This window comes from Leptodactylus fuscus, chromosome 10 (genome assembly GCF_031893055.1).
Source record: "Leptodactylus fuscus isolate aLepFus1 chromosome 10, aLepFus1.hap2, whole genome shotgun sequence".
In the NCBI taxonomy this organism is placed as follows: Eukaryota; Metazoa; Chordata; class Amphibia; order Anura; family Leptodactylidae; genus Leptodactylus; species Leptodactylus fuscus.
In genome coordinates, this window is record NC_134274.1 from 24,378,621 (window position 1) to 24,392,651 (window position 14,031).

The 14,031-nt window shown below is 37.9% G+C and overlaps 1 protein-coding gene across 4 annotated transcripts in view; it reads right to left on the minus strand.

The window, feature by feature from the left end:
• Positions 1 to 984: 984 nt before the first annotated feature.
• Positions 985 to 14,031, minus strand: part of SH3PXD2A (SH3 and PX domains 2A) — a 185,318-nt gene continuing 172,271 nt past the window's right edge. For all 4 annotated transcript variants that reach the window (XM_075257489.1, XM_075257490.1, XM_075257487.1 and 1 more), the window contains 5 exons: positions 10,591 to 10,708; positions 7,137 to 7,468; positions 5,915 to 5,964; positions 3,858 to 3,977; positions 985 to 3,438 (listed from right to left, as the gene is read on the minus strand). In XM_075257489.1, coding sequence (XP_075113590.1) covers positions 1,504 to 3,438; positions 3,858 to 3,977; positions 5,915 to 5,964; positions 7,137 to 7,468; positions 10,591 to 10,708 — 2,555 coding nt within the window. In that variant the 3' untranslated portion in view covers positions 985 to 1,503. The remainder of the gene's footprint in view (positions 3,439 to 3,857; positions 3,978 to 5,914; positions 5,965 to 7,136; positions 7,469 to 10,590; positions 10,709 to 14,031) is intronic.

A 14,031-nucleotide genomic window follows, 5' to 3' on the forward strand; every position in this document is an offset into this window, starting at 1 on the left:
AATCTCACTGCAGACCGATGAGCTTTTGAAGAGTGTTCAGAAGAGGGCACATTAGTGTATACATTATATACATGCCATATGAAACACCAAATACACTCACTTAAAGGACCACTAAACTTAAACTACAGAACAGATCACAAAATTGACTGACTACATTCAAAGACCCAATAGTTACCAAACACTTGCAAAAGTGACTGGTTACAATATATTGGGATTATTGAACAGCACGTCTTTCCTAATCATGAATTTATATCCCATACACAATATTTTACATATATACAGCACTAACCCTTACATAAAATCATTGGTATCTTAAGTTTAGTGGTATTTAAAGGGGGGGGGGGGCTACACCGTCTTGAAGATAGGTCTAAATTAGCAAAGCATTAAACGGGTTTTCAGGGCTAGGGAAAAGAAAAAAAGGTTGAACTTTTTGTCTAGAAACAACGTACATCTGTTTAAAGTCTATACTGTACTGCTGTTCTTTGTTCACGTACAGGAGACTGAAGATTTGCAAAAAAAAAAAAAATCAGGTGAGGTACGGCTTCTTAAAAAGTAGATTCTTCTTTTCTTAACTTGAAGACTTCCTTTAACTTCCTAATACACAGTGCATTAAATTGAGTTTTAAAGAATTGTTCTGTCTACAAGAATCCAGCTATACCCATGTGCATCTATGTATTGACATACAATGCCCCATGCGGTTTCAAATTTTTTTTTTCTTACGAGGTATAGAACCTTTAGGGCTACTTTTTTATATTACTTAAGTGGTTTGCATCTTTGGGCCATTATTAAGCACCTTTTTTTTTTTTTTTTTTTTTTTTTAATCTTGAACACCAAATGCTAGTCAATTTAATCAAATCCTTAAAAGTTACGAGGAAAAATCTAAATGCCACCTAAATGGTCAAGCACTTAAGAAAAAAAAACAACTAAGGCTTGGTTTTGTACAGAATCTTATGACTCTGAACTAATACAGATAAACACGCAAAAGCCAAAAATAAACACAAATTAGAGCATGGGATACAAAGTCAAAAACCGGATAGAAACGTTTAATTACAACGTCTAGCATTCCTTGTTTGAGTTACAAAATTTTTTCAGACACTAAACAGTGTCTACTCTTGTTGGCAAATAGACGAGAGGTCAGGGAAAAGCAGCACAGACATAGTATTCTGCAGGCCGTGCCAGTAGGAGTTCCTTGGATTTTTGGGACATTTCTAGTGTTCCAGATAATGAAGTGAAGGCACAAAAACATGGTTTTCATTTTAACTGCTCGATCACAATACGATGTTATACCTTGCGTTATTTCCCCCAAAATTTTTTCCACAAGGATAATTTCTTCTTTAATATTTGCTTTATAGAAACAAGAATATTACTTTCTGAACTCGATTTTACATCATGGAGATCATTACTGCTGGCTTTCCAAGTACATGAACGCTCAGTCTAACCTTTAAATTAAGAAAATATCTCAAAAGTGTCTACGTTATATTATTATCTCCACATAAAGCACTATCAGTTCTTTTTCTCTAAATAATTTGAAGGCACCCATCCTTTAAATGGTTTTGCACTGTCAAGAATATGGCAATACCACCAGCCATTAGGGTTTTTCTCCAACACTTCCATGGAAACCCCTTCTTGAAATCCAACAGTTTCATCATCTCCATCATAGTCAGCAATAGAGATATAAATATCTTTAAGGTTGTTGTGGATAAATTGGGACTTCTCAATGGGTTTAGGTCGAACAGTAGACACTGGGATTCCATTCCTTTGTGGAGATCTTACAGATGTTTCCATCTGGGTTGTGTCCGCTTCTGTTTTATCAGTAGGTTTCAACTTTGACTCATTTACCTGAGAGCGGACGGTGTTAAAGGAGGAATTTCTTCGAACAGACCTCATATGATCTGTAGCGGACAGTGACTCATTTCTGCGCAAATGGCAAGCAATGTTGTTTTCTTTGGGTGGTGGGGAGACAAATACGGACTGGGGTCTCACTGCAATTTGTTTTATTCCATTTCTTAACTTTACAACATTGCTACTTTGCCCTGTAGGTTTTGAGAATCCTCCAGGTGGTCTTGAGGGAACTGGAGGTGTTGTTCTTTTGCTTTGGTTAATTGTATTTAATGCTTGAACTCTTTTTTCAATTTTTTCCAGGCTGTTTGACTTATTTTCATTCTTTTTACATTTCGTAGATTCAGGCTCAGACGTTGAGGCTTCCTGTTGCTTATTATCCCCTTGTTCTATGTAATGTGATGGTGCCCACCCTTCTGAATCTTTGTATCTTATATACCACCAACCGCTGTCTTGTTTCTCTAAGACTTCTACTCTTGCTCCAGCTGGAAAACTAATTTCTGTTTCCATGACTTTTTGATAGGCGCTTGTGGCCGTATGAAATACTTTCTCATTACTATCCTCAGATTTCTCTTTATTATTTGGACATACGGATGACTGTGAAGAACCTGAAGGACTATCTACTGAACTTCTCCTTGGTGGACTTTCAATATCCTCTGAAGCGCTCTTTGGAAGAGATTCTGATTCTTCACTTTTAGAACCTTTAAGCCCACTTCGTAGCTGGCCTGTTGGCCTCAGCTGTCTTCGCAACGTGCTAATGTCCATTTTCTCCTGGCTTTGAGAATCGTTTTTACTCATAAAGGGTTTCGGTCTAACAGATGGCTTTGCTTTGGTTGAAGGAATAACTCCGGGTTTTTGTTCAGAATCCTTCTTTGCTCCAACCTTTGGCACTAATCTCAAAGCAGCATCAGATACAGATCTTGGCTTTTTCTCTTCATTTGTTGAGAAGGAAACGTTTTTTGGTGTTTCCTGCTGGACATTTCTTTCTGACTTGTATTTTAAAAGTGGTGGTTTAGAAGGTGTTCCAGATGGAGAGTTTCTTGGAACCAATGATGAACTTTTCAATGAATCAGAATCTCCACTTGACTCTTTGCTTGACTCCTTGTTAGACGCTGTGTCCTCCACATAAAATCGGAAACCATCATTTTCATAGATCGTCTCTTCTTCATTGTTGACATTTTCACAAGATTCTCCCACTTGAAATTTTGCTCTTTGAAGAGAAGAAACGGGTGAAGATTTGGAGGGCTGGAACATACTTTCTACAATTTCATCAGTAAAATTACTCTGAGAAAATGAATCATTCACATCAGATTCTGGATCGTAGCCAAAAGCTGGGACATCATATTCTGGCTCTTCATAGATTTGCTTTGCTGGTGAATCTTTGGAGTCTACAGAGCAGCTTTGACGGGTAGATGACACTTCATCTACATCTTTAGGTTTTGTAGGTGGTGCAGGAGGGGGAACCTTTGGTCTTGTTAACGTGCTTGTCCTCCGGTTTAGGTTTGGTTTCTTTCTTTTATCAATATATGAAGATGGGGCCCATCCTTCTTTTTCCCCAATCTGTACATACCACCAACCACCAGAATTCTTTTCAATGACCTGTAAGAAAACAATAACAAATTTTAGGTTTCAACTTCTTCTTCATAGCTTTCTGATTTCTATATAATGCGATGCTACCTCTGAAATGTTTCCATACCACTTTCTCACACATCACAGACACAAATGAAATATGGTGTATAGATTCCATTCTAATATAATCTTAGGATTTTTTTTTTAATCACAATTATTAATCGTAATTTACACTAGTTACTATTTGTGTTTGTGTTAGTGGTTTATAGATTAGATATCAATATAAAGCAAATAATATGCTAATTAACTCTTTTCTATGTTAATCCTACATGACTCAGTCTTCAGGAATATTGGATTATGATTTGCAGACATATTTGAGGTCATGCCCTCTCCATAGATGAGGTTAGTCAGTACAACTTAAGCTTCAAAGAACACAACTCTTTGCTTACATCAGCCTTTTGACCTCCTCGGAAACTTATCCCATCAGATATGCAAGACTGGAACTCTGCAATGGTGTAGTACTCCACTTCAACTGATGGAGGCTCCGGAGGTTTTGGCAATTGAAATCCCTGGAGAACATAAATTAACAAGGATATAGTTTCAAAAGGTCTGCTTTTAGGTCCTCTGAGTACCTGATCTTGTAGACGTAATGAGCTATGGCACATTTTTGATAAATAACTCACAGCTGCAAATATTCACATAGAGAAAAATGTAAAAAGATGACTGATATCAGCTAAAGTAGAGAAAATTTCCCAGACAATATATATTTGGCTACTTAAAGATATGCCAAGTATAAATAGATGAATACAATCTCTGTTTGTTTTAAAGGGTATCTCCAATTATAAAACCACTTTTCATAAATGAATAGTACTTGTAAACATAGGAAACTTTGTAATATATCTTATTAAAGAAAAATATTTCCTTCTCCATTTATTAAGTTGAGTTACTTTTTACATAGTAGTCTATGGAGGAAGAGGCTGCTGGAAAAGACACTCTCCTACACTGTGAGTTAGAGAGCTCTTTTAACACTGCTATGTTATGAGATAAGACTTTACCATTGTACAGAATGAGGCAATACATAATTTAGCTGCCTCTTCCTCATTAATCCTCTCTCCATAGACTTTTGTGTATGAGGCTGAATATGGAGATGGATTCTATATAAATAATCAGCCTGAGTGACGATAAGGAGGAGAGGGGCCACTAAAGTGAAAAGGGAAACACATTTCTTTAAGACGGATTACAAAATTTCTTGCATTCACATGTATTGTCTAACAGGTTGTGGGTACCACCTCTGTAACTGTTAGGAGAACGTAGGTGGCCTGTTTGTTTCAAATATTACCACAGGATATGCGAATAAATTCAGATAAGCAGTGGTGTAATTTTTTATCTGTCACCTATTAGAAAAATGTAAGATCCCCCAATCCCCGGTGACAGAAGTAGCTGCGTCCTTTTCCATTTAAATCTATGGAAGGTAAAGCAATGGCCAAGCAAGCTGAGGCTAAACGTGAAGGCTGTCTGAGGCTAGGTTCACACCTGCAGTGGGGTTTCCGTTCTTTGGGTCCGCTTGGGAACTACAGACCTTAGATTATAATGGGATCTGTCGGGTTTCTACCTGAAAAGTGCAGAGAGAAAAGTCCTGCTTGCAGGACTTTTCTCTCTGTATTTTTCAAATGGAATGGAGGGCAGAATCCCTGAATGGTGATCGAATGCAGATGTGAACCTAGACTTATCTGTTGGAATGAAGATTAGGAAACCCATGTCCTCCTAATAGGACAAGGTCACATACAGTATGGCATATTCTGTTGCTATGTCATAAATTCCTAAAATACAAATGCACATTAGCTCAACACTGTCCCACAGATAGTATGGTTAGAGTCACCTGAATCAACCAATGTTTCCTCCTTGTGAATCAGTGAATCCATTGATGTCACCATGTTTATCTGTATGAACGCCAAAGGAACTCAATTGCATAGTAACAAAAACTGCGATGATGGCACCAATTCACAAGGGAAAAACACAGTTTAATTCAGGTGAACCTCACCTAACTGCGGAGCTGGATTGATACACTGGGTTCTGTTGGCAGACTCCCTTTAAGACAACATTGACAGCTTAAAGTCTTTTGCCCTGTCAAATGTATACATCCTTTAGGCCAATGACAATTCCCAACCAGGGCATATGTTACTTATTACATATGTACCAGATGCATTGTTTGTCTTTACGTATTGGACATCACATTGCGCTGCTCACTAACATTCTCACACCACATCTTAATTTCCATAAATTGCTTCCAGACTTAGCTTAGAATGGCCTATTGTGTTTCATAAGTATTTTTTTTCTTTCAGATCTAGCAGTGCTTACAGGGATATCACTTACTATACGCCCCATAATGAGTCTTTGCATTATTTAGATTACATATACTCATGTCAATCCAATTTAGCCAATTAAAGAAAAGAAAGCGATCATATTCCCAAGAAAAAAAAATAGAAGAACATAAAGGACAACAAACCAGACTTGATTCTCTCCGGGGTGGTGGTTTCATTCTCAGGTTTGGAGAACCTGCCAAGTACAAAAGAAATTTATATGATTAAAGAATGCATTAAACCTCAGAAAAAAAACATAATGTTAAACACTACCATAGAACAATAGAAAAGAATAATACTTGATAATACTGCAAAATAAATAAAAGTACAATAAAGTAAGAAATCTAATAATATCTATTACAAAAAAAATTATAGTTACAGTTTAAGCCATTGTAGATGCAATCAAAAATTCTGTATCTAAGCTACACATTATTGGTCTTCTCACAGCAAATTCTATGTGCAGAGAAATCACTGGGAGATTACCAATAAAGAAAGAATATTACAACTTTAGAACTTCACGGAAGAGATCCCTACCCCACACAATATCGGTACAAACAGTATGGTAACCAATACTGTATGACCAGTCCCCTAGGTGGTATTAAAATCAAGAATTGCGCCTCAAAGCATTTCCCCAAAAACAGCTAGTTCAACTGTGCAGAGTCGGCACGTTGTTCATGGCATGCTGCTGGTAAGCTGTGAAGTACTCTCAGATCAATCATTTGCATCCCGCTGTTGTCCCCCTCCCCTCTAACAGTATTTATCTCCCATATATTGTGTCTTACATTTTCTCACACTGCTTTAGGCTGCCCATACACATGAAATAAAAGTTGGCCCAAATAGCCAATTTTGACTGACCATGGTTTGAGATATTAATATGAATAATTGTTCACCATCACTGATATTGCACCAACTGCTGAAAATGTGACTGGCAGGAATTTTCTAGCTACAAGTGTATGGCATGATCAGCTGAATTTGACCAACTTTATGCCACTGTGTACTAACTGCAGTAGTTGGTGTAAAAATTGGCTTTGGCTATGTGCACACTACTACCGTTGTTAATGTCTGTTGCTGTCATCTGTCACAGGATGGCAGCAACAGACATTAACTATAGCAGAGTAACAGACACAGACAGAACCCCTCCACCTGTGTCCGTTCCCATTGACTTTAGTCTAAACAACATGATGAACAAGGTCTTCTTTTAAGAACTTAATCTGACTGTGGAAACTAATATAATCCGGTTGAGGAGTGTGCTGACCATGTTGGTAGGAGAGTCCTATATGTATACAGTATGTATTATGTTGGTGAAAAACAAGTTTTGTGACAAAAACACTGCAATGAAATAAAAAAACACAGACATTTTCGACTTACTTATTTCAGATCTTTGTGGAGCTATTCTTGCCACAGCTGGAGAACCTGGAGTGGCTTTCGGTGTTGGTTTCTCTGAAGTCATCATTGAGTTTCCATTCGAGTCATTACAGAGGATCGGCAGACTAATCTCTTTCTTGCTAATATGAGGCTCTTCAATTTCATTTCCAACCTGGCCATCCTTTTCATTGGTTTTCTTATTCAAGAGATTACTAATTTCCATGATATTCCCTATAATTTCCACGGGACCGGCAAGATTTTTCTTTCGGCATGGCAGGTCATCTTTGGCCTTCTTCAGATATGATGCAGGAGCCCAGCCCTCTTTACCTTGGTACCTAAAATACAATAAATCGTCAATCAGAAAACTGAATGTACTTTTTTAAAAATTTTTTATAAACAAAGGCCTTGTGGTTTGTATGCTTTTGGCAAGGAAATAATAATTAGAGATTGTGAACTTGCATATGTGTGTTATTTGTTAATTGTAATATTATTCCGATTAAGAAGAATCAAAGGAATGTCCAAAAATAAAGAGCGTAAGTGTGTCTGTGAAGACCAGCTTCTAACATCTGCTCTCCAGCTTGGGACCCACTCCAGAGGGATACAAGGCGAAAGAGGCAGGAAATGAGGATCAACACATGTGCAGGAATTTTAGCATGATACATATTTAAGGAGGATTTTGCCATAATACTTAAGGTGGATTAACACATATTATACTTTAACATGATTATTAGAACTGGGCAGAAATATGTGAAGAGGATTACCACATTATACTGTATTGTATTACCACATTATACGGTATTAGGTTACAGCAAACTTTGTTCTCAATTAACAAATAAAATAATAAAAAAAGAGTTTGCACAATCATTATTGCAACAATTATTGTATAGCCCAGACAAATGGACAGCATGCTATTGCGTCTCAGGTTGGCCATATGCATTAGATAGCTATCACCTATTCCTCCTGACCCCTGCCCTTCACATATAGTACACATACATGCTTAGTCTCACCAAACACACATGTTCTGAGCAGGGAACTACAAGAAAGTTGCTGCCAGCCAGCATTACCAGTGTATTTTATCCCTGAGAACAAAGGATTAAACATGTTGAAATCCAACTACCCAATTCTTTTCTCCTCCAACATTTGCTGTCAGGGGACAGTCAAGAGTAGCATATACATTAGCATTGTACTGATGGAGAGGTGCCAGTTGCGGATGGGTCAACAATCTCGGAAAGCCCCTGAACATTGAATAGCGAAAAGACACTATAATCGAAGACGACATTCCCATAGGACAAAATATAACATGCTTCAAAGGTAATGCCACAAATAGCACCCCCTTGGTTACTATTCTTAGGATTTATCATATTCAAGATTATTCAAATCAGAAGGTCAACTAAAGAGTTACACCATTCATAGATCTATGTAGTGGTGTGGCACAAAAATTCTGATCATTGCAAACAATAAATGTTATCGGTCCGGACACAACCCATGGGCTGTTTCTGGTATTACAGTTCATTGAAGTGAATGGAGCTGGGTTGCAATATCACACAAAGCCTATGGACAGGTGTTGTTCGGTTCTGGTGAAAAGTGTTTTCTAATCGTGTACAACCAGTTTAACCCCTTAGCGACCCTTGACGTAACTGTACGTCATGGGTCGCATGGGGATGTATGGAGCGAGCTCACACGCTGAGCTCGCTCCATACACGGCAGATGCTGGCTGTATAATACAGCCAGGACCTGCCAATAACAGCAGCGGTCGGTGCCCGAGCCGATCGCTGCTGTTAACCCTTTACACACTGCGGTCAAACGTGACCGCAGTGTGTAAACGGCGCCGGCGGCATGGGCGCCGCCATGTTTCGCCGATCGCCGCCCTCCTGAACGTCACATGAGGGCGGTGATCGGTTGCTATGACAGCCGGAAGCCTATTGAAGGCTTCCAGGCTTGTCTCTGCATGAGATCTATTAGACGATGCCAGAGGCATCGTCTAATAGAAGTGCTGGGATTCTGCTATTCACTGCAGTACTGTAGTATTGCAGTGAATAGTATGAGCGATCAGACCCCCTAGGTTTCAAGGTACCTAAGGGGTCTGATCATAAATGTAACAGAAGAAAAAAAAAAGTTTTTAAAAGTATTAAAAAAATAAAAAAAATATAAAAGTTCAAATCACCCCCCTTTCCCTAAATTAGCTATAAAAGTAATTAAAGAACATTAAACATAAACATATTAGGTATCCCCGCGCTCCAAAATGCCCGAACTATTAGAATATTAAAACATTTATCCCGTACTGCGAACGGCGTAGCGGCAAAAAAAATAAAAACAGCCAAAAAGCGTTTTTTTCAACACTTTGCCTCCTATAAAAAATTGAATAAAAAGTGATCAAACCATCAGATCTTTCCCCAAATGGTATCAATAGAAACGTCATCTTGTCCCGCATAAAAAGACACCACAACCAGCTCCATACATGGAAATATGAAAAAGTTACAGGTGTTAGAACATGATGACACAAAATTTTTTTTCTATTTTGCAAAGTTTATCATTTTTTTAAAAGTATCAAAACATTTCAAATACTATATAAATTTGGTATCACCGCGTTCGTACTGACACGTAGAACACAGGTAACATGTCATTTGTACCAAACAGTGAACGCTGTAAAAATTAAACCCATAAGAAAATGGCGCAAATGCATTTTTTCTCCAATTGCACCTCATTCTGAATTTTTTTCCAGCTTCCCAGTACATTGCACAGCATATTGAATGATGCCATTACAAAGTACAATTTGTCCCGCAAACAATAAGCCATCATGTGACTCTGTGAACTGAAAAATGAAAAAGTTATGGCTCTTGAAATGTGAGGAGGGAAAAACGAAAATGCGAAACCAAAAAATGGCCTGGTCCTTAAGGGGTTAAAGAGTTGTAGCTTCTTTGAATTTGTATACATACAACTTGTTGCAAATATGTATATTACTGGAGAAAAAAAGCAATCTTAACCAAACCTCTGTCAACAGGTGATATAATTAGAACACAGAAACAATTGCTATTCCATCAAACTTCAAAGCAGGGCGAGGCAGGATTTACGTGCGGGACAATACACAATGAGGGCAGGAAGATTGCAGGTATTTTAAACATCTCCTTGGATTCACCAAGTAAAGTTTTACAATCCAAGCCAGCCTTGTATAAATGTTTTTTTCTCTTGATGTACTTAGGCCTTCTTGTTTCTGCTATGTTTTGGTTCACTAACTCCCCCCAAAGCTCGTGTACAAAAGCCGACATTTACAATATACACAACGAGAAACTGTAAACTAGGCAATAAGCACTCTGCTATAGAGAAGACATGGGGCTTGTAAAAAGTTAGTAGGAGATGATAATGAATTGCAGAAACGGCGTTCTGACAAATGCACAATTGCCAACTCCTTCGATGCTGGAGAGACGTTCTTTAATGTTATATCAATCATTTCTCTTACCTTATGTACCACCAGCCCTCCAGATTCTTTTGGATGACCTCCACTGTAACACCCTTCTCAAATCCAATCTCATCTTTTCCTTGGCTGGTGTAAGGTTGTATGGTAACATATTTTTCTTCTAATGGCAAAAGAATAACCTCATTAGTAACAAGTTGAAGGTAAGACAGCAGTGTAGGCTGTTCTGTGCAATGTGCGTAAACTGGTCTCCATGATGGATAAACCTAGCACTAGTAAGACGTTTCAAGAAGCTTTAGACCGAGGTCAGATGTTGCAGAAATGCTGTATAAGAGCTGCTGTTATATTTCCCAGTCCTTCTGAATCCACTCCTGGCATTGGCTAAAAAAAACCTGCAGCAACATATGCAACAAAAAATACAGCTTTTCTGCAACATGTGTCCTCAGCCGTGAAGAGTCCCTCTCCCTTTGAAGGACCTTGCACATCAATACATTTCAGGGACAGTGAATGGATTTCCATAGCAACTGTGTAATGCTTCCTTTCTCCTGTGGTGGCACTGCAGGGAATTGAAACACTTTCTGCAAAGTTCTTCTACAGATTAAAGATGATCACTGGAGGTCCCAGTAGCTTAACACACTGTAGGTGGGATTTTCAACAAAAAAGGATGGTTCTAAGTAAACAACTCTTTTAAGAATAATTTTTGCATCATATTTATAGCATACAGTACAAGCATCTGGCTATAATGAACACATAAAGGATGAAACATCACCCTATGTGAACTCATATGAACATATGAAAGATTGCAGCACAAGGTTTATAGAAAGCAAAACATTTTCTACTTCCCATTTTTTTTAGCAAACTGTGCAAGAAAAAAAGAACCTCAATGACACAGATAGGCAGGAGGTCATGATCTCTTCCATGGTGCATCAAAAGGGTTAATTTGATTACTGTCAGATTGCTGTGAGACACCCACTGATTCTGAATCCCCTGTGTGAATTAAGTGGTAGTGTACATGCATGACCACTGCTCTATTCATTATTATGGTACTGATAGCCAAGAACAGCACCCATTCACTTCCATAGATATAAATAAGCAATGATGTACACTACTGCTCTAGTCACAAAGGGGATTCCAGATTTCCAATTCTCCCAAATGTGAGACCCCCCCAGCAATCAGACATTTATTCTTTATCCTGTGGGTAGGGGATAGGTGTTATTTGTGTGTAAACTCCTTGAAAGGAATTCTGTCACCAGATACAAGCCCTGCAGATAGATAGGTTAGGGTCACCTGAGTCAAAGGGCATTTTCTCAGTGTTTCTGTTGCTGAGACATCACCATTTTTGTGAGCATTACTGCTTATGACTTTGGAGCAATGTCAATGCTCTTATTATTATCCATTTGCATATTGACACGAACAGCCTTAGCTTGGCATTGGAAGCTCCAATTCATAAGAGGAAAACACTGGTTGATTGAAGTGGCCCTAATCTATCTGTTCACCTGCATTCTGGTGACAGACCCTTTGAGTATTTTACTCCATCAGAAATGCCCCGTAACCTATTATCAATTTGTCGACATTTTTGCACCTTTTATCCTCTTATCATTTCATTTAATATAATTTTACCTTGAATAACTTAAACAGTAATTGCTGTCCCCTATAAAGGGGGCAACAAATTAAACTGGTTGCCTTTTACAGTACCATGGCTTGTATTTTCTACGAGGGATTGTTTTATACATTTTTAGCATGTTGAAAGTTATCTTAATGCAAAGTAAGCACAAACCAAAAGTGTTTACATAGAAGAAACGAAAACAGCTTGTATTTACCCAATGCAATGTAAGCAACAAAACAGCGAGAGTGCAGTGCAAGTATAGGTCAGAAACGGAGGCATGACAAGCACAAAATGGTGCAAAGTGGTTAAAGAGCATACAAGAGAATTGCATGTGCTTTCTGCTCTGCTATATGACTTCACCATAGACGTGTCTATACTTCTGTTTGACCATTAAAGAGTAATTAACTTTTTTTTTTTCTTAAAACAAATAAGGTGATTTATCTTCAGGTGAACATAAACTTTGCTATATACTTTATATCAGAAAAGTGCTTGTTTCTTCATTATTTGCTTCCTTCCGTCACTGATCAAATTTGTACAATAGAACTCTATGGAGAGGGGAGGGAGGTAGAAACGAAGAGCTCCTCAAAGCAGAGAGATATCCACAATATATAGATCTGGATTATCAGGAGTAACTTACTATCCATCCTTCACCTGACAGAAATGACTCATTTAATGCTGTAGATAGTCTCACATCTCCCACCCCCTCCCCAATGTAAACTGAGACCACTTGTGTAAGGAGTAGGGACTGAAGTCAATAGTAAAGATGGGAGTATTAGGCACTTATTTTAGTGAAGTATATTGCAAAATTTGTTCTCTTCATCGTCTCTATTGATTTATTAAAAAATTAAATAAAGGTTTTCTCGCATTTAAGTAACTGATAAGAATAGTATTCATTCTGAATGATGGACCTTGATTCGATTCTATGTGTTGGAAAACTTTTATGATCAAAAGTTTTTATGTATTTCTGTAGGCTAGAACTCTCCCATAATTTCTATCATGTGATCCTGAATGAACCTATCAATTTATATGTTACTTGTTAGAGGTGCTCAAAATCTGGAACTACTTAATAGCTGGAAATCTCCTTGATTTTGAAGGTGACTTGGAATCTTTTATGTTACTTTATCCCATGTTATAGAACAAAATGCGAATTTGACTATTGGAGCTTCCTCTAAACAGTATAAGCAATAATCCATTGACAAACCCACTGACTGGCTCTAACTCAATACACCCACACAGTGAACTAGTTACAGAAGTTACTAATTCAAAGGTTTTAAGCTTGGCAGTGGACATAGACTGTGATGCTTAGAAGGAGCGCAATTTTTGGTTCCAAGACATGGAGTTAAGCAACCAAAGGACTCAATCATTTGTCTAGTCCTATCCACACATATATAGTATGTGCTATAATAAAAAATAAATAATAATAAGGTTCTGTCAGTATAGGTACAAATATAAAATTTTGACTGGATCCAACTACAAGTGGGTACTTAGAAGTGGGTTTAGATACTCAAGGCAAGGTGGACTGCACCTCATAAGGAAGACAGAACTAGAACTAGCATTAGTTTGCTTTGTGTTACATAGGACTATGAACTCAGCAGGCCTAGCCACCGGCTCCAACTCCTATGTTTTTCCATATCCTTATTCCATCTCCAACTCTGATTCCTTTATAAATGGCCATGGTCAGATAGAAGCAGTAAAGCTTCTCTAATTCAGTGACTGAACTCCTATGAAAGTAAATTTGTAACAAACTATACAGCTAGTTAATGATACAATACGGATAATTTCTTTAAATTAAAAGAAATTTGAATATTTTAATACTTCCACAGATAATAATTGGAAGAGCAAGTGAACAGTCTCTTAGGTATGGGGGCCTCCCGAGTCTG